We start from the raw sequence: 23,458 nt of genomic DNA, 5'->3' as shown, positions 1-23,458 counted from the left end.
TTTGTTTTTCTCTTGATATTCTTCAGCCAACCAGCACCAACTTGTTATAGCAACACTTAATAGTGTCTGCCTTCTCTAAGTTACAAAGAAAACAATGAGGCTTCAGAAAAAAAGATTATTCATGTAAATGCCTAGGGTTCTGACCTTAGCCAAGAAATGGTGGTCACGTCGCCAATAATAGATGCATTGACAACACGGAACCCTTGAGATGAGGGGCCGGGAAGGACACAACATCACTTCTGTGGTATTTTTGCCAAAAAGGATGACCTCAATCTAATCATGTGGGAAAAACAACAAAGAAACTCAAATCGAGGGCCAGTCTGGAGAATCACAGACCAGTACACGTCGAAAATGTCCATGGAGTGAAAGACAGGGCAAGACAAAACCGTCACGGATTGGAGGAGACTGAGAGGCACGACAACCAAAGCTGTGTGATGTCCTGGACCAGAGAAGGGACCAAATAAGGTCTATGGTTGGGTTAATAATAGTGTATCAATCTCCTGGTTTTGATCATCACACTGCGGTTCGTGAGGTGTTAACACTAGAGGAAGTTGGGCGAAGAGTATAGAGAAACCCTTGTCTATTTTCCCAACTTTTCCTGTTAAGTCCAAAATTATTTCAAAGTAAAACAAGTAAATGCATCGCAGCACTTGTCTTTAAAAACATTGTTTATTTGTTGGGTTCTGTTTCCCAGTGAAATTGTTCCACTCTGATTGCTAGGACCACACGGCCAGTTTTAACGTCTCATCCTTCGTTTCTGCCTTTGTGAGCTCTCGCTTCAGTTTCCAGAGACACTAAAGGAGACACAGAGAGGATCCGGGTGGGGAGGGAGGAACTTTTTGAGGAGGTTTGAGCTGATTCCATTTGGCCTGCTTCCAACGTATCAGTATAACCTCAGCCAGCTGCCAGAGGCGTAATCAGATTAGTGCAAATCGGGACACTTAGGGTGACGCAGCAGCTGTAAGGAGGCATAAGAAGGCCTCCCCTGGGCCCCTGTGTCTAGAGAGGCCGCACACTTTGCTAATACCGACTTATACCTGGACAGAGAAGCGGCCAGAGGAGAGGCAGAGCCATAGCAAAGGACAGCATCACCTGCTTTTCAGACTCTCCAACTCAGAGCCACTACGGGCTGATGACACCACTGGGGGCTGTGGGGAGGACCAGACTGCCCATCTCCCATCAAGTCTGTGCTTCCATTAGGAGGAGCCCCAGGGCTTCAAGCTCCATTTGGAGCGCTCTGTTTTCAGTTTCTTTCCCCTCTACGTCCCTGGAACCTCTGTCACAGCTGTAATCCGCAGCAAATGGATTTCCCGGACCCTGGGGACAAAGGCCTACTGTTCCCCAGACTTGGTGGCTCCTGGGAGGGCCAGACCCTCAGCACTTCTCCAGCTGCTGGTCTCAGGCCTCGTGGGCAGCTGAGACCTGTAATCAGATCACCATCAGAGCCGGTTCCAGTCAGTACAGCATTCAACGTGTTGGGAGGGAGCATTGACTAAAGTACGAATCCCAGCTTTCAGAGCCCCGGCTCACACAAAACCACACAGCAAGTTGGAACCCAGCGAAAAACAAGACTTCCACTTCTAGACATTAGCCATTAATCAGATTTGGCTGTGGTTCATGGTGGGAGGCCACAGCGATGGGTGGCCTTGGGGGAGAAATAAGGAACTAGTTAGAAGGAAGAGAAGGGAAGAATAAGGGTAGGAATTAAAGGGAAGTTGAACAGGGGTATAAAATGCTTAAAGCCCGAATACATACAAGTCTGTGTTCAGATTTTCTTTTTTCTTTTCCTTTTCTTTTTTTCTTATTAGGGCTGCACCCACAGCATATGGAAGTTCCCAGGCTAGGGGTCGAAACAGAGCTGCGGCTGCTGGCCTACACCACAGCCGCAGCAACATGGGATCCCAGCTGCATCTGCGACCTACACCACAGCTCACAGCAATGCTGGATCCTTAACCCACTGATCCAGGCCAGGGATCAAACCCACATCCTCATGGATACTAGTTGGGTTCTTAACTGACTGAGCCACAGTGGGAACTCCTATGTTCAGATTTTCTAATGTGGGGCCCAGGGTCGGGGTGTAAGGAGACCACATGTGCCTCAATGGCCTGCACTGAGCCTAAGAGCCTCCCTTGCTTCCCAAAGAGCAGGGCTTTGAGGCAGAAGGCCCTGGAAGCTTGGGTTCAGTGATGGGAACTATAGTAGAACAAGTTTGAAAGCTTCTATACTGCGTTACACTTCCTAATTAGTTCTGTTTCTGCTAACCCAACTTCCTTTCCACTAGGAGACCAGTGAGAATGTGACATATGGCAGGACCCTTGCCTCAGATTTCTCCTCAGGGCAAAAGCCAACCCTCTGGTTGAGTAAATCCTCACCAGCATGAGTCCAGGGGGGTTTTGGGGGTTGCCCTCCATGCCCATGCTGCTGGAGGACTGTCAGCAGAGCCCGTCTCCTTGGACAACTCATGTCCCCAAAAAGGAAGCCTCCATTTTTGCAGAGGAAAAACAAGGGAGATTATGGTCATGTTCGATTTCTTTTTTTCTTTTTTTTTGTCTTTTTGCCTTTTCTTGAGCTGCTCCCGCGGCATTTGGAGGTTCCCAGGCTAGGGGTCGAATCAGAGCTGTAGCCACCAGCCTACACCAGAGCCACAGCAACGCGGGATCCGAGCCACATCTGCAACCCACACCACAGCTCACGGCAACGCTGGATCCTTAACCCATTGAGCAAGGCCAGGGATGGAACCCGCAACCTCATGGTTCCCAGTCGGATTCATTAACCACTGCGCCACAATGGGAACTCCCAATTTCTTAAATTAATTGGTGGGTACACATGCATCTTATCCTTTGTATGTCAATAGAGAGGTTATTTTGTAAGTATAAAATATTTAATAGACATTCACAACATTGAAAATCAGCTATACTTTAATAAAAATATTTAATAGACATGAATTAATAATTAGGGATTAAATTCCTTTCATCTGGTATGCTCCAATATAGACCTTGGCCAATGTCACTGAAATACTTGCTCAGGGTGAAACTATGGGTGGAGTCTCACGGGTGTAGTGTGGGAAGACTTCTGGCTTTTAGAGTCAGACTTGGTTTTGAATCCTAGTTCTGTGAGGACCTAGTTCTGTGAGGACTTAGTTCTGTGAGGACCTTAAATAGGTTACTTTGATAAGTTCTTCATTGGCAAATTGGAAGACCTACCTCCTAAGGGAGGTCATGTATATATATGTGTATATATGGCATCTGCTCTAATGCTTGACATACAATAGGTGCTCAATAATCAATATGACTAGAATAGATACCACTGATGGAAGGTACTGAAATTAGAGCACCCGTGGTATATGCTTTAAAATAGTTGGTGTGGAGTTCCCGTTGTGGCTCAGTGGTAATGAAACTGACTAGTATCTATGAGGACATGGATTCCATCCCCAGCCTCGCTTAGTAGGTTAAGGATCCGGCGTTGCTGTGAGCTGCAGTATAGGCTGCAGATACAGCTCAGATCTGCTATTGCGATGGCTGTGGCATAGGCTGGCAGCTGTAGCTCTGATTCGACCCCTAGCCTGGGAACTTCCATGTGTCGCAGGTGTGGCCCTGAAAAGCAAAAAATAAAAATAAAAAATAAATAAAGTAGTTGGTGTGAATTCTGCAGATGAAGTAGAAAATAAGGTGAGCTTTTAGATGAGAAGTGTGATGGAATGTGGCGTTATGTCAAGCACTTGTGTTCAACAGACATTTATGGAATGAAACACTAGGTATATATCAGAAAGCAGAATGTGATCCCTTTTCTCTAGGAGTCCAGAGAAACATAAGCAAATCTCTTTCTTGTGATACGACATTACAAGTGCTAGGAGAAAGATAAGACGTCATGGGAGCAGCCAACCAATTGGATGGCTTTAAGGAACAAATCAGGACCTTGTCTGGAGGAAGCAAGAGAAGTGTTAGAAGAAGATGCATTCAGTGACTGTTTCACAGGAGAGATTCAAGTTGTTTTGATGATCTAAGAAGTTGGTTAAGTGAAAAACGGAAGGCAGGCATTTTAGGGAAGGGAACAGCATGAGTAAAACCACAGATGTAGGAAATGACTAGGTGTCCAGACCTTCATGTCATTCAGAATAATGCTGACCCCAGTGAGGGTGTAATGTAGAAAAGGAGGCTGGGGAGGCAGCAGGATCTGCTCGTGGGGGTCATTTGCCACAGTGAGAAGCTTAGCAGGGAAACTGTGTGGGCCTGAGAACAGAGGTAATTCAACAAATGGTGCAGGGGCTGTAAGAATATTCACATGCAAAAGAATCCAGGGTTCCCACTGTGGCTCAGTGGGTTAAGAACCCAACTAGTATCCATGAGGATGCAGGTTCGATCCCTGGCCTCGCTCAGTGGGTTAAGGATCCAGCGTTGCCACTCACTGAGGTGTAGGTCGAAGATACAGCTCAGATCCGGTTGCTGTGGCTGTGGCCTAGGCTGGCAGTTGCAGCTCCAATTCAACCCCTAGCCCGGGAACTTCCATATGTCACAGATGCTGCCTTAAAAAGAAAAAAGGGGGGGGGGCAGTTTGGTGGTTCCTCAAAAAGCTAAACGTAGAACTCCCATATGGTCCGGCAATTCCACTCCTAAATATATACCCAAAAGAATTGAAAGCAGGAACTCACACAGATACTTGTACAGCAGTGTTATTCACAATGGCCAAACATGTGGAAATAACACAAGTGTACATCAGTGGATGAATGGAAGAACAAAGTGTGATATATACATACAACAGAACATTATTCAGCCATACAAAAGAATGAAATTCTGATACATGCTACAGCATGGATAAACCTTGAAAACATCATGCTAAATGAAATAAACCAGACACAAAAGGACAAACATGGTATGATTCCACAGATACAAGATATCTAGAATAGAGATTCAAAGAGACAAAGTAACTGAGAATTTCCTGGGGGATAGACATGGAGGGAGAGAAGGAATTATTGCTGAATGATGACAGAGTTTCTGTTTGGAGTGGTGAAAATTCTGGAAATAGATGGTGGCAATGGTTTTACAACATAAGTGGGCACCGTATACAATAATTATCCAAAATGAATCAAAGACCTAAATGTCCAAATTAAACTATAAAACTCTTTGAAAAGAACCTATGTATAAATCTTCATTACACTGGATTAGGCAATGGTTTCTTAGATAATGGTTTCTTTAGGCAACCATACAAAAAAAGTTAAATGGGACTTCATCAAAATTAAAGAGCAGAGGAGGTAATCATGAGCATGTGGGCATGTGATATTTGGGAGAAAGCAAGCAGATCCTCCAGGCCAGAGCAGTGGACTTGCATTGTAGAATATCAGGCTAGAGCGTTCCCCTATGACTCAGCAGTAACCAACTCAACTAGCATCCATGAGGACATGGGTTCAATCCCTGGCCTTGCTCAGTGGGTTAAAGAACTGGCGTTTCCATGAGCTGTGGTGTAGGTTGCAGATGAGGCTCAGATTCTGTGTTGCTGTGGCTGTGGCATAGGCCGGCAGCTATAGCTCCCATTTGACGTCTATCCTGGGAACTTCCATATGCCACACATGTGGCCCTAAAGAGCAAAAAAAAAAAAAAAATTAGAATATCAGGTTAAAAAGGTGGAATGAGGCTAAGAGATTCATCCTAACCCATATTACCACCACCACCACTCCAAAGAGGTATTCTTACCCAGTTCTGCAGTTTAAGAAACCAAGACTAAGAGAGGTCAACTGCATTGCCCAAGGCTGTACAATTGGTCACAGTGGAGCTGGCATTCCCAAAGCTGGGATTACCTGACTCCTAGGTCCATGTTCTTTCTGCTTTAGCACATTGCCCTTCCTGGGAAAATTAAGACACCAGAGAATGGCAGAGGGGAGGGCCGGCGATCTGTTCTCCCCACAGCACCAACCACACAGCAGTAGCATTGGTCTTGGCATTCCCAAAGCCTAGTGTAACCCCCTCCACTTCCCCCTTCTCTCACACACATACACACACACACACACACACACACGTTCCTTAACACTTCACGCTTCTGAGCGCCAGCAGGTATGGTCTCAGCACTCATTTGGAACTTGGCATAGGGTCAGCAATGTAATTTTGATCTTTAAGTTTGTACTTTATACCCAATCCCTACCGACTAAGAAACAAGAGTCCAGAGCTAATGGACAAGGCTTCAATGGCTTCATTAACCTCTACAATTTAAGCACATTTTTCTATATGCTTAGAGGAGAGAGCTTAGAGGAGAGGGAGCTGGAACCAGGGAGCAACCCACAATGAGCCCAGCCAGCTGCAGCTAGGAGAGGGTGTGGGGAGGGAGCAAAGAGGGCAGGAGAGGGGAGAGAATTCATCAGAGTAACAGAGCAGCCAGACAGGGTCAATGGAATGGGGGGGGGGAGTGGAGGGGGAGATAAGCACATGTTCAAGAAAGAGGAGGGGAGGGGTGGGTACGAGCACACAGGAGGGTGAAGCCAGCTGTGCCACCAGGTAGGGCAGGTGTGAGCACAGGTGTGCAAGAGGATGGGAGCAGGGGGGTAGCAAGGAGAATGGGAAAACCAGGGGTTAGGGACCAAAATGAAGAAGACAGGAAGGGAAAAGCAGAAGAGGGGGTACAGAAGCCCAGATGAGGGGATGAAGAGAAAGGAAAGGCAGGCTTGGCAACAGAAAGGAGGGGGCCAGTGGGGGAGAGAATTCAGGAAACCTATTCCCCCCACACACATGGCTAAGGTCAACCTCTCTCCCCTGTATGGGGCGCAGTTGCTGTCTTGCCTGTGCAGTCCTTCCATAACGGAATGCCATGCGCTCTTGAGAATGCTGTCTTGTGTTATTTCTCACCAAGGATTGAGGACACATCGGGCCCAAGATCTACCCTAGCCACTGCAAAAGAAAAAAAAAAAATGCACTGAGGCTTGATCATCCAGGATGTAGACTGCCCTCTCCTTAGTTTGCTGTGGCTGCCGCCCTGTTTTCCCATGTGATTGTTTAGTTTATAAGTTCTTCCCTTGAGATTTCCTAGGGTGGGATGCAAAGCAAGAACAGAAACCCAATTCTGGTCAACAATCTGGGGAAAGGAGTGGGGCACTGAACTAAATAAGAGAAGACTCTGGGATTCTGTGGGGTATTCCAAGTTTGAACATAACTCTTATTTACTGACTTATAGCTCAATAACCTTAAAACTCCAACCGAGCCTCATTTCTACAACTAAGCTGTCAGTTTCTGCATGATCAGCATTATGCCTTCTACTGCTTTCTACCCAGTGAGACCCTTCCTTCTATGGAACATAAGGTAGATTTCAACTCAGCAGAGCACAAGAAATACTTGGTGACTTTGGTGTTTCATCAACCTGCACCACCATTATCATCATAAGCATATTTAACAAGTGAGTGGCCAAAATGAGGCCCAGAGCTGACAGCAGTTCAGGACAAGGGGAATTCATGGCAGAGGGTCTTGCCCTGTGGCAGCAGAAACAGACATATAAACATTAGGGGAGGGAGTTCCCATTGTGGTTCAGTGGTTTAAGAACCTGGCCAGTATCCAGTTCAATCCCTGGCCTCACTCAGTGGGTTAAGGATTGGGCGTTGCTGCAAGCTGCAGTGTAGGTCATAGATGCTCAGATCTGGCTTTGCTGCGGCTGTGGTGTAGGCCTGCGGTGCTGCAGCTCCTATTCAGCCCCTAGCTTGGGAACTTCCATATGCTGCAGGTGTGGTCCTTAAAAAAAATAATAATAATAAGGAAAAAAAAAACCATGAGGGGAAATCACTGCTTAAGGACCCAGGTATTAGGTACTGTTTGCTGGCTGCTGCACTGCCTTGGAAGCCATAGGCCTCTGAACCTCACCTTGCTGCCTGTCCACGGGGAGTAGCTTGGATTCCTCACCCCCATACTTTGAGCTTTTGCCCATGGTTTTTGCAGCCCATGGTGAAACCCACCAGTCTGAGAAAGGCATTCTGAGGAATGTGGACAACATCCACCCTGAGCAGCACTGGGAGGAGGGTGACAGGCTATTTTTCTTCTTTGCACTAATCATATTTTTGTTTATCAAGTTGGTATGATCTACAAGCAGAGCATTGAATGACTATGATGGAATGACAAAGAAGTGCTGTTTTTAGATGTAGGAAGGAATGGGTAGAAGGAAAAGACATACGTGTGTGTGTGTGTGTGTAATTAGGATTTTGAGAATAGCATGAAAGAAGAAGAGAGGAGCTTGATCTCAGACATGGGTAGAAATCTCCCACCACTTCCTCCTTCCCCAGCCTTTCTCGACTCTTAAACACACTGCCTTGAGGGGCTGAGGGGACATGCAGCCTCAAGTTCTGAATCCCCATCACAGGACACTCCCTGAAGGAATTTCCAGCACCCTTAGTGATGGGAATAGAAGGTCCATTGAGGAGTTCCCGTCGTGGCTCAGTGGTTAACAAACCCAACTAGCATCCATGAGGACACGGGTTCAATCCCTGGCCCCACTCAATGGATTAAGGATCTGGCATTGCTGTGAGCTGTGGTGTAGGTCACAAACACGGCTCAGATCCCACGTTGCTATGGTTCTGGTATAGGCCAGCAGCTACAGCTCTGATTTGACCCCAGCCTCGGAACCTCCATATGCCACTGGTGTGGCCCTAAAAGACAAAAAACAAACAAACAAACAAAAAATAAAGTTCATTGGGCTCTGCCAGTTCCACTTTGGAAGAGGACTGATCTGTTGGAACCAGGCAGTGAGAACCAGGCTGGGGATGGTTTTGAGGACCACGGTAACAGCCACTGCCTAAGGAACACTCAGTATATGCTTGATACCTCGTTTAGTGCTTCGTATCATTAAATCACTTTATCCTCCCAACAGCCATATATTGTTGTGTATGCCAGACTGAGACAGAAGCTTAGAGAAGCGTGACTTGCCAAGGTTTTCCAGCTGGAAAGTGGCAGAGCTAGGACTCAAACCTAAGTCTTTCTGACTCCAAAACCTGCGATTGTAACCAAGCTGCTCAACCTGGTATCCTGCTCCGCATTAATCCAGAGAGCCCTTCATCAGGGAAATAGAGACTCCAAATGTACTTGAAGCACACCTGGCCTGGGAAACAAAATGAACACTTCAGCTTATTTTATTGCCTCTTTCTCTCAATCTCTTCTCTCTAGAGAGTCTTTAATCCCAATTCTTTCAAGAACTGCCTGTATAAATATGGACACGTATTCATTTCTGTGATGTTCAATTTCTCCACCTCAGTGACGAAAAGCGGACAGTCTGAGAGATGGTCCCTGAGATCACTGCCAGAAAGGCTGTCCTGGGGAACCTACCTCCGTGGCTGTCTATTACCTCCTCTGGCAGAATAACAGGTCCTAAGGAGGTCCCTTCGTGGCTCAGCGGCAACGAACCCGACTAGTATCCATGAGGACTTGGGTTCGATCCCTGGCGCCGCTCAGTGGGATAAGGATCTGGCATTTCCGTGAGCTCTGGTGTAGGTCATAGACATGGCTCAGATCTGGCGTTGCTGTGGCTGTGGTGTAGGCTGGCAGCTGCAGCTCTTGTTCAACCCCTGGCCTGAGAACTCCCATATGCTGCAGGTTCAGCCCCAAAAGACAATAAATAAATAAATAACAACAGGTCCTAGAGTTTAGATTCAGGCCGACCTGATTTCCCCCTCACCTAGTGAGCCAAGCCTGGTCCTGTCCTCCCAGTGGCAGGTATGACTCAAGCCCTCGGTTCAAAAGTGGTCCCACTGCAGGCTGGTGGGGAGCGGGCGCCCACGCGTGCATTCTCTAGTACCCGTTCACTGAGCATTTCCCTTCTGCCTCTTTCTTCCCAGTTCCTGCCTGCCCTTCTGCCACCTGAGCTCCGTGCCATCCTACAGGCCATGGAGAATGAGCTGCCGCCCCCCCACACGTCTAGCAGTGCCAGTGTCACCAGCAGTACCAGTGGGGTCAGTAGCAGCAGCGGCGGTGGCAACAGCAGCAACAGTGGTGGAAGTGGCCGCCCTGCAGGGCCCCAGATTTCTGTATACAGTGGCATTCCTGACCGGCAGACTGTCCAGGTAAGACACCACCTGGGTAGTCACCTCCGGGCTGGCAAGAGGACATGTTGGCAACGTCTGGGAGGACAACCTGGGTGCTGAACCTAGAATGGGCACAAGAGTGTATGTTAGTGGGTAGATAGCAGAGTAGTGTTAGAGGAGCAGTGATGCTGGATGGGTTCAGTCAAGGAAGTCTGGAGAGAGTGGGGATATTTACCAGAAAATTCCTATCTTACCTGGTGATTCAGATCCCAGAGTCCCGCTTGGGGAGGACAGACATGTGAAATTATAAGGGGCAGAGAAGTAAATCTGTCAAGCAGACAAAACGACTGGCAGCTGCGCAGCTACAATCTAGACCCACTGTCTAAGTGACTACTGCCATGTAACATATCTAAGTTTCTTACACACGAGACCAAAAAAGAAAAGAAAAAAAAAAAAGAACCCCCAAACAATCCTTTGCCTTTGCAGCTTTTTACCTTCTTCCCTAAAGCAGCGGTGTGCAAAGTGTCATCTGCCAGCCTTCAGGGTGATGACACCCTGTTCCAAAGCACAGTCCTGACACATGTGGCCATCTGCCCTGCGCACCCCACACTGTATGAAGTGTTTGCATATTCATCTTCTCCTCCAGCTGTGAGGATGGTTATTATGAGGCACAATTTTCTAATTGTGAAAACTGAGGTTCAGAGGAGGTCGTGACTTGTCCAAGGTCACTCAGGTCAAGACAAAAAAGCAGAACCTGTTTCTCCCCCCACAACTGTGTTCTTAGTCACCGCATTGTCTGTTTGAGGCTCCTGGATAAAATAGGCAGAAAAGAGAGACTGCAGCCAAGACGTGTTTACTCTAACAACTTTGATGTTGCAGTTTAGATCTTCTAGACAAGTGACCTCATCCTGCTTTGGCCCAAGGCTCTGATTAGGGAATGGAGGAGAAGCCAGAGCAGACAGTGAGAGGGTCTGAAAAGCCTAGTTAAAGAGAACACCATTGGAAGTTCCCTTGCAGTGGGTTAAGGATCCAGCATTGTCATAGCAGCAGCTTGGGTCATTGCTGTGGCACAGGTTCGATCCCTGGCCCAGGAACCTCTAAATGTTTTGGGAGTGTGGCCCAAAAAAAGAAGAAGACACCATCAGCTACTCTAAAATCTTCCCTTTCCCAGTTATCTCTGCCTCAAACTTAATAAAACCAAGCTTCCATCCCACCCGGCCTCCTTCCCCAGCCCCTTTGCACATGAGTATTTTAGCACCAATTTCTAGCAGCTGACATTAGGATGAGCCCTCCTCCTGCTCCTCACCACAGTTCTAGGCAAAAGGGATTGGAGTTTCTGCTTGGACAGATGAGTGACCCAGAGTTGTGTTCCAAACCCAAGCAGAAGCACTGGGGTATCTCCTGGTTCTATTCCTTGACATCCTCCAGTGAGAAGAAGTCACAGTAACTCTATTACTCCTGTCTGGATGGCTAGGAGGTGCTTTTCGGAGTCTAAGGAAAATAGAGAGGCTAAGACAAAGGAGAACACATTCCGAGAAGAACAAGCAATAAAAGGAATTGAGTTCATGGAAACCAGGCCCCTCAGAGGGGAAAGTGTACGGAAGAAAGTATATGGAGGAGTAGGGTGGGGTGGAAGTATCTGGGGGACCCCAGGGGCCAGGGAGAATCTGGGATATCAGCCTGTTTTTACAGGCAGCCAGAGGTTGTCTGGCCTGAAAGCTGCCAACCCCTAGAAATGACAACAAGCCAGGGAGAACAGGACTGGAGGCCCAACTGCTGGAGCAGAACACAGAGTGGGGGCAGCCCGGCAGCCAGGGACTCAGCAGAGCTAAGTGGGGAAGTGGGCCAAAGCCTGGCCAGGGCCAGGGTAGGACACCCCCATGGGAAGACGGCAGGTAAGGAGATGGGAGCAGAAATGTCTGGGGCTAATGAGAAGATAGAGGGTCTCAGGGATGGAGGAAAGGCATTCGCTTTTCCTTGTTCCTGGCGGGAGGGAGAGGTTTGGCGGGCGGGGGGCGGGGGAGATCAAAGAACAGCCTTTTATTATTTCCTAGAGACTGTAGCTCACCAGTCCCATCAGGAAAGAGAATAGCAGTAAGGCTGGGGAATGGGAGATGGTGGCTCAAAAGAGGGAGTGATGGAGAGAAGGAAAGAAAGAGTAAAAGAGGAATGCAGCATCCCAGTGGCTGCAGCATCCCTGTAGCTGCAGCATCCCAGTGGCTGCAGCATCCCTACTCTACAAGGTCAAGGGAACTGTCTTCTGAGGAACTGATAGGACCTTCCAAAGCAGCTGAGAGCACACTCTGCTGGGAGGGTGTTGCTCTTGAAGAGGTTTTAGTTTGGCTGACTGTGTGGCCAAAGCTGGAGAAGCCCCCCTTCAGACTTATCTCTTTCCTCCTACTCCTTTCCTCCTCTCAGCCTTGTTGAGCTTCAGTCTCCTCTGTCACCATCATCCCTGTGGTCCAGGTAACCCTCACCTGAGGTTGCAGAACTGTGGGGAAGGGGGTACCTAACAAGCCTGGAGTGGGACCCAGGGTCACTGGAGGCTTAAAGAACTCCCAGCCCCTAGGCTGAGAACTGGACAGAGCAGTGCATGCTGCCCGTATCTGGGAGGAGCATGGGCTGAAGAGAGACGCAGGATAGACAAGGCAGGAACATGTGATGCTTTGCAAACAGATGTCTCCCCTCTGCCTGGAGAGTGGGGATCCCAGGCCTAGTCCCTCTCTCTGGGGAAAAAGGAGTTGAGCAGGTCTCGCTGCCACCAAAAGGGTGGGTGTGCAGTGCGGGCTCCTCCCCTTCCCTCCCTCCCCCAGGTGATCCAGCAGGCCCTGCACCGGCAGCCCAGCACAGCGGCCCAGTACCTGCAGCAGATGTACGCGGCCCAGCAGCAGCACCTCATGCTGCAGACGGCAGCCCTGCAGCAGCAGCACCTCAGCAGCGCCCAGCTCCAGAGCCTGGCAGCCGTGCAGCAGGTAAGACAATGATACAGGAACCCTGAGGAGGCCACCAACTGCACGCACGTCCCCTCATGTTCTCTTACTGCATCCTCACGAAACCCCTGGAGTACGTACAGCTGTCATCATCGGAGTCCTTTCACAGGCAGAAAGAGGTTCTGGGAGGATAAGCATCTTGCCCAAGGCCACCCAGTGCTCGAGTGGAGTGGCGGGAACTCTCCACCTGCCTATTCCAGGAAGGGACTTAGGGGCAGGGAACAGTCTGTCTCACTGCATCACTGCACTGCAGGGAGGGGACCGAGGGTCCAAGGAGGTGTCCACTGTCCATTCAGCTTGCTCATCTGCCCTTAGTGGTCAAGAAGAACTCAGTCATCCATTCAACAGAACTTTTAGGCACCTACTGTATGCCAGAGTCCGTGCTGGGCACTGAGTACGCTTTGGACATCTTGGAGCTTATAGTAGGGAGACGGCAAATAACAGAAGCTCAAACAGACAAGGAAAGAAAGCATCTAAGTATCATGGTTGTAATAAGCCCCGCCTGCAAGAAGGACCACTTTAGATCGGGTGATGGGGAGAGGGTGCTGTCTGCCGGAGGAACGGGGAGCTGACCCTGAGGGACGAGAAGAAGCTCGGCGAGGCTGGGGGCCAGGTGGACAGTCCAGACAGTGCGAGCACACCTCTCCACGTGGGGCCGCCCAGGAGGCTGGTGTTTAGAGAGGGGTGAAGCGGGGACCGAAGAGAGGTGGACCCAGTGCTGACAGTCCAAGCCAACTGTGTGGGTGCTTGTGTGTAAATGCTCTGTCTCGCGTCATCCTTCCGCAATCCTACGGGGGACGTACTCTTATCTTCCCCACTTTATAAAGAGGGAAACAGGCACTTGCTCGAGGTCACAGAGATGAGCCAGAATAAAGTTTGACTCCTTACCACTGCCCTAGGGTCCTTCCCTGGGGAAGGCGAGAGCCTGGGGAATGACTGGGGGCATCTGGGTCTCCAGTGACAAGACCTCTTCTTTCCTAGGCAAGCTTGGTGGCCAACAGACAAGGGAGCACATCAGGCAGCAGTGCGTCTGCCCAGGCCCCAGCCCAGTCATCCTCGGTGAGTAGGACGGGGAGCAGTGGGCAGAGCCCACACCTCAGAACCGGCTCCTCCCGCCTTACCCACAATGCTCGTGGGCTTCCAGACCCATTGTGGTGAATCCTTAGCCATGTAGAGTCATGGCTGGAATCTATTAGTCTTGCCAGGAAAAGAAAAGACATGCTACTGTCTAACTTCCTTTAACAAATCCCCATCATCGTTCCAAGGTCAAGGCTCTCTGTTGGCAGCTCAGTCCTTTCTGCATCGGATCTTCCCTGTAGCTCTGCGTGTAGGCCAGAGATGCAGCCGTGCTGGGTGAAGATCCAGGGCCCAAGGACCTGGGATGATCCCAAAGAAGGCTGGATCCACCAAGGAACAGAAGAGGGGGAGGGGAGAGAAAGAAATGGATGAAAGGGCACAGGGCCTGTTTCCTACGGCTCGTATGTATCTCTCTCCGTAGATCAACCTGGCCGCCTCGCCAGCAGCAGCGCAGCTCATCAACCGGGCTCAGAGTGTCAACTCAGCAGCAGCCTCGGGCATCGCCCAGCAGGCTGTGCTCTTGGGCAACACGTCTTCTCCAGCCCTGACTGCAAGCCAAGCACAGATGTATCTACGGGCACAGATGGTGAGTCCCCAGCCTGGACCACGGCTCAAGTGGGCAGGGAGGACCGAAGCAGAGGAGTTGGGAGCTGAGCTATTAGAGAAGGGTGGGGATTAGAGAAGGGTGGGCAAGAAGCACTAGGGGGACAATTGGCAGGAAAGAAGGGGTGGCGTAAAGAAGGCGGCCTGGAAGGCTTTGGCATAGGCTCCATGACTCAAGGACAGGTGGGGTTCCAGACCGAAATAACATTGCCCATGATGCCTGCCTTCCTCCCCCTCCTAGAGTGAAACAACTGTCCTCTTCTTATCAGAAACCATTCCCTAAAATTAATTAGGGTAGAAAATGCAGGGATCTGTGAGCAGGTGGTCTACGCTCAGATATGTAAGCTAAGCAAATGCACAAACATCCAAGTACCCTACTGGAGTGGGGTCCTACCCACTGCGACAGTCTTTGTGGGGACTGGCCACCACTAATTCAGAGCCAAAAGTGCCTTCCAGCCCAGGTGGTGAAGGTGGCAGCCAGCTTGAGGACGTGCCCTCCCAGCTGGGCCATTCTCATCAGGGTCACCCTATCAACTGTTCATGACATGGGCTTGCATGGGCAGAATATGCTCGGAACAGCATCTGCCTCCAACACGCAGACCTACAGTCCCTTCTTTACACCTGATCCTAAGAGGTGCAAAGGCCCATAGGAAGCTGAGAGGTTTCTAAGATTTGCAGAATTCCCCAGGAAAGCAGCAGCATGTGCCCTAGGAGGCAGGAGCGCCTCGCTGTACGCTGGGGTCAGGTCACTGAGTCCTGGCGCCTAGTCCCCATTCCGAAGACTTCTCCCTCCAGCTCCTCGATGCACTATCCTGAAGACTGTACAGCCCCACCTCTCCCTTGGCTCCTGTGCCCAGAACTTGGCACTGGGAGCTTTTCCGGTCCTGCTCCAGCACTTCCGCTCTTGACTCTGAGTTCACTGAGGTCATTCCATTCCCAGGGAATAGACTCTTAGACACACAGTGGGGAATGGACCTCCACATCTCCAGGGAGCCAGGCAGCCCATGTGACCCCACCCAGACCCACTCTGGCCTCTCTTTACTCTGTCCCTTGTCCCACTCAACTGCCCCAGCTAGAGCCTGGCAGCCTGGCCACCATCCCCTCAAAGTCAGGCGTGTGAGTTCAGAGGAGCTGACACCACATGCCCCCACAGATGCTGAGCTAGACTCGCAGGGGTGGGAGTGAAATGCAGAGACCCTCAGTCACCTGCACCCCCATGGAAAGAAATGCAGAGACAAGTATAGCTCTGGGCATTCTGGTTCCTCTACCACTGTTGTCTCTGCGTGTGTGTGCGTGTGCACATACACACACCCCAACATACACACAGAGCCCAATCTAAAAATGACCCTAAGAATATTGCTAATTTGGTCCCTTCTGGCAGAGAGTCCTGTTCTGACCCAAACCTGGCATCGGGAGTCACTCAGATCTAGAATATGGTCCCAGGGCATCTGTTTCAGCCCAGCGGCCCTGCTCCCTGGGATGCTGCCGAGAGGGACTTGAGCGTGTCCTGTGATCGTTGGTCCCTCTGGGGGGAGTTCCACACAGAGGCTGCTGAAGTAAACCTGACCTGGGTGCACTCCCAGAACGGCCCCCAACCCCTGCCCCTTCACCGCCCAGCCTGGTTCAGGACACTACAAGCCGCCTGAGATTTTCAGGAGAGCCCATGGACTCTTCCCCTCTCATGCCTCCCCACTTTCCCGTTTGCTCCCCGGCTAAACTGTCGTGTCCTGTGGCTGAGCCCACATTGGGCAGGTAAAAGGCGCCTCGTTTCCTGTGATTCCAGGCCCAGCCAGGTAACCTGGTGCAGGTAGCTAGGAGCCTAGGCGGCACTGTTCCTTTGTCCCCTCAGCTCATCTTCACGCCCACGGCCACCGTCGCTACTGTGCAGCCTGAGCTCGGCACTGGCTCCCCCGCCCGGCCCCCCACCCCTGCCCAGGTGAGGATTCCATGCTTGTGGGAGGGCAGGGGGGTGGGCGCCCCCACAGAGGGGCACTGACACGGGGTATGGGCCCGAGCCCTGGAAGAGCTTTGCATCTCTGGAAAGACTGGGACCTTCGAGGAAAGCAGGTGGGAGACAGGATGTCCTAAAGCTCCTAGACTTGCTCCTCATTCCCCGCTGAGAAGGCCTCGGCCACCCCTGACGCAGGAGTCAGCAGCCTGCTGAGGCACGCGTGCCTGCTAATAATGAGTGATCGTCACTACCTTTTACCTTACACCCTCCCCAGGGTAGCCTCCGTGGCTGTTGTCTTTAAGAGGAAAATTCCACTCTGATTAGCACGTGCTAGCAGCTCTAGGAAACAGGAAAAATGACATGGAAGAGAGAGCCAAAGATGAGCCTTGGGCCCCCACCTTCTGCTGGGAGCCCACAGACACTGCTGTGGCCGTAAAGATGCAGTGGGCGGTGGGGGAGAGGAACTGTCCCCAGCTGCACTGTGGGGACCCACAGGGTGAAGACGGTCAGGTTTGTCAAAGGCGCGTCTGGCACAGCCTCCATGTGTCCAGCAGAGGGCACCAGGGACCGGGCTGAATAAGCATGTTCCTCCTGCTGTAAACCTGATCCTGAGGACGGGATAATCCTTCGCCCGGGGACCTCACTGTTCAATTAACTTTCACTTTTGCCCTGGCCTTTTCCAGTGTGGGAAGCCCCAGGCCTCGCTCTATCTGGGAATTCTTGCTAAGTGGTATGCAGCCCTTCCTGGTAGTACGGGGGAGGAGGGGAGGAAAGAAGGGAGAGCGAGCCTAACTTCCCTGCCCGGGCCTGCCCCCACTTGGGGCAGACATCCCTGCTCAGAATTTAATTTCTCCTGCTGATGAATCCAGTCCAACTTGTACTCCTTCTGTCCCCTTTAGAAACTCTGCCTGCTCCTGGTTCCTCTTTCAGCCCCTAGCTCATTCTCTCTCTTTCTGATTTTACACCCCACTGCCCTGTACGGCCATTCCTGGATCCATCCCAGCTCCTTCCCTGCATGGACTGTGTGTTGGCATCACTCCTACCCACATTCTCTGGACTCCTATAGACCCCTCTTTTCCAGGTACAGAACTTGACCCTCCGAACACAGCAGACACCAACTGCAGCAGCCTCGGGCCCTACCCCCACCCAGCCCGTCCTGCCCAGCTTGGCCCTGAAACCCACGCCAGGTGGTAGCCAGCCTCTGCCTACCCCATCCCAGGGCAGAAACACTGCTCAGGGTTCCCCTGCAGGTGCCAAGCCTGGCATAAGTGACAGTGTGATGGAGCCAGTCAAGAAGGGAGATGGCAACGGCAGTGTGCCAGGGAGCTTGGAGGGCCGGGCTGGGCTCAGCCGGGTGGTGCCCGCTGTGGCTACCCACCCCCTCATTGCACCAGGTAAGGGCTCCAGGAGGAAGGATCCTATCCCAGAAAACGCCATAGGACTGTGCGTCGGGGGAAACTGAAAATTTCCTTTTTCCCACAGACATGCTAAGATGTCAGCCATGTGTTTCTCACTCCCCTTTACCCTCCTGAGATGCTCATCAGCTCCAGATTCTGTTTCGTGCATCTAGTCTAGCTTTAAAGAAGGAAGCCACCTCAGTGGAATAAATGAGACCTTCCTCTCTAGGGGCACCATGGTGATTCAATCATCGCTCTTGGCCTTGAGAGTGGAGGGTGGAGGTTGGCAGTTGGACTTTTTTTTTTTAGGCATATGGAACTTCCCAGACTAGGGGTCGAATCGAGCTACAGCTGCAAGCCTATGCCACAGCCATAGCAACTTGGGATCTGAGCTGGGTCTGCCACGTACACCATAGCTCACGGCAATGCCAGATCCTTAGCCCACTGATCGAGGCTAGAGATCAAACCCACGTCCTCATGGATCCTAGTCAGGTTCGTTAGCCACTGAGCCATGAATGGAACTCTGGCAGTTGGACTATTTTAAAATCCTCTAAGAATCAGCAAAAAGGGCAGGGGCTAGCCAGAGGCATATAAGATCTTACCCCCAGGGAGAGGAGGAAGTGAGAAGTTTATTTTCTCATCACTGGACAGACATTTGTTGACTAATATTTACCAGGTATGTGGCCAGTTCCGGGTGTGCTGAGATCAGTAAGATGTGGGCCCTGGCCTCCAAGGAGGGCACAGCCTGGGGCAACAGACATGGACAATGCAATATAGTGTGATAAGTGCTATAACAGGTGTGAGCTCTGCGCCCTGTAAGATCACAGAGGCACCATTTAGCCTCAGGGAGAGGTGCCAAGAAAGGCTTGCTGGTGACAGTGATACTTGAGAATAAATCTAGCAGATTAAAAAAGTAGTAAACCCGCAGATTACTTGTGAAGCAAATTCTGTGAAGAGGATGAATCAGTAGTCCCTGGGGCTAGACTCTTTTCCGGCTTGCTGAAATTCTCCCAGGCTGCCTATGTAGGCGATCTTTAATGAGAAAATCTGCCAAGAGCCCTGGTAGCCAGACTTATCAGTCTCAGAAACAAGACCAAGCTGTTATAGCACAGAAATACAGTGGTGGACTCCATGGCCTTGCATTAAAAAAATCACCCTGGTCACAACCCTGAAATAATCACTAACCCTCTGACCTGATCCCGGCATTTTACCACCCAAACTAAGCTGCAGATTTCTGTCTTGAGAGCCTACTTGATGCCTGTCACTAGATTAACTAGCATAGTCAAAATGTGATTTCTTACCTGAAGGAGTGTGCAGTCAAAAAGAGGGTGCCATGGAGTTCCCGTCATGGCTCAGTGGAAATAAATCTGACTAGCATCCATGAGGACGCAGGTTCGATCCCTGGCCTCGCTCAGTGGGTTAACGATCAGATGTTGCTGAGAGCTGTGATGTAGGTCACAGATGCAGCTCGAATCTGGCGTTGCTGTGGCCGTGGTGCAGGCTGGCAACTACAGCTCCAATTCAACCCCTAGCCTCCATATGCCTCGGGCCCTAAAATAAAAAAAATTAAAAAAAAATAGGGTGCCAGGTATATAAGCACATCCATTCAATTTCATAAATTCCACTGTAGGAGTGAGGGTGACATAAGTGTGGGCCTAGATGGGCACCTCAGTGCCAGGCAGGATGGGTCAGAGATGCTGTCCCTCTAAGGGAAAGGCACTCAGTGTTAAAGCAGGAGTCATCTCCCCCACAAGGGAGGGGAAGGTATTCTAGAAAGACAGGAGGCACAGGGGAGAGGTGGTGACATGAGCTGGGCAGAATCCGAATCTGAGCCCTTTATTCCCCTGTTTGAGGCTTCAAGGACAGAGGTGGTCTCTGCCCCCAGTGGCCACTCTAAGCTGAGGCAGGTACCTCCCTGCAGAGGCCTGACTGCCCTGTGGCTCCAGCCATTTCTCCAGCTTTGCTTTCTCCAGGGACTAGTCAAACCTCTTCCTTTTATGGAGAAAGAAACTGAGGTTCAGAGGGCGAGGTCTTGGTGGAGGAGGGGGAGCATTACAATGAATTGATGGCAGCTGAGATTAGAGCAAGGACCCGAAATTCACATTTCTTCTTCCTTCTCCTGCAACCTCCAAACCATAGAGCAACATCTGGGATTCAGGACTTTCCGAGAAGCCCATTTCTGCCCAGGCCACAATGTAACCTCTCCCTTGATCTAAGCCAACACCTACACACACACCCCACACCCCTCCCCCCGCCCCGGGTTCTAAGGACCCTTCAAAGGAAAGGTTTCTTCTGTTTCTTCCTAAGCCTCCTGGGGCCTTAAGAAACTGAGCAGAAAGGGGACAAGGGGACAAGCACTGATTTAAAAAAAAAAAAAAAAACCTCTGTTCTATACTAGTTAATATGTACCCCACCTCTTTAACTTTCTAAAGAACCCTGTAAGGTAGATGTTTTTATCCATTTTACGGTTAAGAAAACTGAAGCTCAGAGCAGTTACCCAAGAACTTTCTATATTATGTCACCTAAGGTCACATAAGTAGTACGTGGCAGAACTGGAAACCAATTACATGTCTGGCTGAGTCAGAACTTATGTTCTTAATCATCGAGCTGTACTTGCCTCTCTCGGTTCTTACGGTAATTTGGGGCTTTCTAGGCCTTTCTTATGACTGACCCAAAGCTGGAAGAGCCCAACAGTTCTAAGACTGTACTGGGTTTTGCAGCGTCTAGTGGTTGGGCTTGCTTCTCTTAAGCCTGGTAAAGGGGAAGGCCGGTGAGTAACAGACTGGGGTCCAGGGCCCCAGGTGTGGCCTAAGACTAACAGTATGCGGCTAAACGCAGTACAGAGACCAGTGGTTCCCCAGAACTTTCTACAGAGCAGCTGTGAGCTAAAGATCACAAAGACAGACCCCCATAGACACAGATCGCTAGGCTAGGCTTTGTTCCTGCCTCCCACCGCCCCCTTTCTTCCTTTCCTGCCCCCACCCCTTCCTCTCTGTGGTTCCACTCCCCACCCCCACCGGCCAAATGGCAGGCAGCGGGGAAGTTTAAGATGCTGCGGATCCCCTCAGGTCCCTCTAGAAAAACAACAACTAAAAAGACTGAAATAATCCTCCTGACCTGACCGGGGGTGGGGGTGCAACCTGGAGCAGCACCTGCCCTGGGCGTCGCAGTTCCCCAGGCGGAGGTAACTTCTGGCCTCCTGCCCAGCCAACCCGTGTGAATGAACTGAGGGAGCAGCGTGTGTGCGCATGCGTTGGGGGTGGGGGGAGCGGAGCGGCAGGTTTTTTTGTTTGTTATTGGAGCCTTTTTTGAGCCGGCTGGCTGGTTGCCCCCAGGGAACGTAACCGGTGGAGACTTGCGGTGAAGGGGGCGGTGGGGGGAGAGCGGGGAGGAATGTGTGCTCCTGGGGGCTGCTTGCTCCCCCGAGCAGGCCACCGCTCTAGTCCCAGCTGGGACTGCTCCCACTGACAGCTGTTTGGGGGCAAAGCCCCTCCCCCATGGCAAGCTCCCTGCTGTTCCTACTCCTGTCACCTTGGCAACGGGCTTCTTTAGGCTCTGCAAATAGAAAAGGTCCCTTATGCCCTGAAAAGGGGTGGGTGGGTGGGTGGGGGAGGGGCGGAGAGGGCGGAGCGCACAGCCTGAGAGGTTGGGCTTCTGGGTGATCCGAGGACTGAGCCAGGGGGCAGAAGAGGGGCAGGCCGCGAGGTCCCGTGGGCCTGGCTTCCAGAGAATTCTGAGACCTAGGGGAGCTGGGCCACAGCTCCGGATAGGAGGCCTGCCTCTTGGAGCCCCCCTTCTAGTGGCTAAATTCAAGGCCTAGAGGCATACTCAAACTCAAAGATGAGGAGCAGGCAGCTGACCAGGAGGGAGAGGCTGTGATAATCCTTGACATCCTGGGCCCTTGTGGCACAATTGTGCTCCAGATGCCAGGTCTTTGTTGTGACGCCTGGTCCCTGCTCAGGTCTCAGGAAGGAGAGAGAATTCACTGTGGGGAAGGCCTGCCACACTGTGGCTTTGTTTCATCACAGAGGGGGTTTTGTGCCTGGGAGTGGCGATTCTGACTGCGATAGGCTGGATATTGCAATGCTTGCTGATTTGAGGACCCCGGGGGTACCATATTTGCCGCCCCAAAGCAGCTGCCAAACTGGGGAGTAGATACACTTTTTCTCAGAGAATCCAACAGAAACCAAAACATACGGGTGGGCCTGTCATCTAGCTGGAATCAAATCCCCAACAATTTTGATGTTAAAATCATGCAATCAGCCGTGAAAGTCATTGCAGTCATTCACTCTAGGACTGGATTTAGATTACTAAGCATCTCCTCCTGGTTTGGGGAGGCAAGGGGGAGCCAGCAGATATCAATGGGGGAGTGTTTTGCTTAACATTTGCTTGATACTGTGAATGTGCATGTGTGTGCATGTGTGTGCACGCACATGTGTGAGAGAGAGAGAGTAGACTGTGCTTTGGCACTGTGAAGCATTCCTTTCTTCCTGAAATCCTTCACCCTAGGCTCCTAAGATGTTACTTCCACGGTTGCTGCCAGCTAATAATAATAATTACTGGTTAATGAACAACCATGTTCCAGGCACTGTATTGAATGCCTAACCTACATATCTTATTTAATCCTAACAATCATTATTCATCTCTGAAATGAAGACGATAGGACTCAGGGAAAAAAAATAATTAGCTACCATCTCCACATAGCTTTTCTCTCTTTAATTGTTCAGTTCAGCTCAGCGGATATTGGTTTAGCACCTATTATGTGCCAAACATGATGCCAACCATATGGGAGTTAGAGTATCGAACAAGTGTAAATTCTAGGAGGGGTTGTGGAAATTTGAGTCGTGCCTTGAAAAATGAGTAAGATTCCAGAAGGGAACTGAAGGGAGATTATCTCCGTTGGCCCTTGGAGGCACCTACACCCAGAGCAGCCCTGTGTGTGAGTGTGTGTGTGTGTGTGTGTGACCATCTGTACGGGTAGGTGGATGTTGCTGCTCCTGGCTTTTCCCTGGCTCTGCGACCATTAGCTATGAAACGCCCAAAATACTCAGTCTGTGCCCCCTTGTATTTGACTCCAACACCTTCCTTCTGGCAGAGCTTGTCTATTCTTACATTTCCCACCTGCCACCTGTCAGCAGATGACTTGTTGACATGCGTCCATCCCTGTCCTGCCCTTTCCCTGGAGACTCCCAGCAGAATATAGGATGTTCCCACGTGGATATCACCCCACCCACATACACATTTTAAAATTTGGAGATTCATAAACAAAACAAAAACAAACCCCCAGAAATCTTGCTCTACAGAAAGGACCCCCCTTCCTGGTTCCTGACCACTGTCCGCAGTCCTCAGCTGTTCCTGAACCCGGCTTACAATCCGGAGGCTTGTTTGGACTTCATTGTCCTTCATCAGGGAGCCAGAGCATTGCAATGAGAAAAGCATGGACTTTGGAGTTAGACCTGCT

The 23,458-nt window shown here is 50.6% G+C and overlaps 1 protein-coding gene and 2 long non-coding RNA genes across 8 annotated transcripts in view; 1 reads left to right on the top strand and 2 right to left on the bottom strand.

Annotated features, from left to right (window-relative positions):
• Positions 1-23,458, top strand: part of PHC2 (polyhomeotic homolog 2) — a 111,246-nt gene that overhangs the window by 48,110 nt on the left and 39,678 nt on the right. Inside the window, exons 2-7 of one of the 5 annotated variants that reach the window (XM_021095847.1) lie at positions 9,794-10,018; positions 12,793-12,951; positions 13,951-14,028; positions 14,468-14,632; positions 16,433-16,585; positions 17,682-17,994. In XM_021095847.1, coding sequence (XP_020951506.1) covers positions 9,842-10,018; positions 12,793-12,951; positions 13,951-14,028; positions 14,468-14,632; positions 16,433-16,585; positions 17,682-17,994 — 1,045 coding nt within the window. In that variant the 5' untranslated portion in view covers positions 9,794-9,841. Of the gene's footprint in view, positions 1-9,599; positions 10,019-12,792; positions 12,952-13,950; positions 14,029-14,467; positions 14,633-16,432; positions 16,586-17,681; positions 17,995-23,458 lie in introns of those variants that run through there. The other 4 variants (XM_021095848.1, XM_013999141.2, XM_013999142.2 and 1 more) reach the window with 4 other exon arrangements.
• LOC110261134 lies at positions 651-21,562 on the bottom strand. 2 transcript variants are annotated; one of them, XR_002344968.1, is made up of 3 exons: positions 21,115-21,562; positions 9,901-10,101; positions 651-794 (listed from the first exon to the last, which is right to left on the bottom strand). It is a non-coding gene; the product is annotated as an uncharacterized LOC110261134 (long non-coding RNA). The 2 variants fall into 2 exon arrangements; XR_002344967.1 differs by lacking the exon at positions 651-794 and adding an exon at positions 6,753-6,872.
• On the bottom strand, positions 2,901-3,478 carry LOC110261135. The gene is made up of 2 exons (XR_002344969.1): positions 3,153-3,478; positions 2,901-3,120 (listed from the first exon to the last, which is right to left on the bottom strand). It is a non-coding gene; the product is annotated as an uncharacterized LOC110261135 (long non-coding RNA).

This window comes from Sus scrofa, chromosome 6 (assembly GCF_000003025.6).
Source record: "Sus scrofa isolate TJ Tabasco breed Duroc chromosome 6, Sscrofa11.1, whole genome shotgun sequence".
Taxonomy (NCBI): Eukaryota; Metazoa; Chordata; class Mammalia; order Artiodactyla; family Suidae; genus Sus; species Sus scrofa.
The sequence above is the reverse complement of the archived record's forward strand: the minus strand, read 5'-3'. Positions and strand labels throughout refer to the sequence as shown.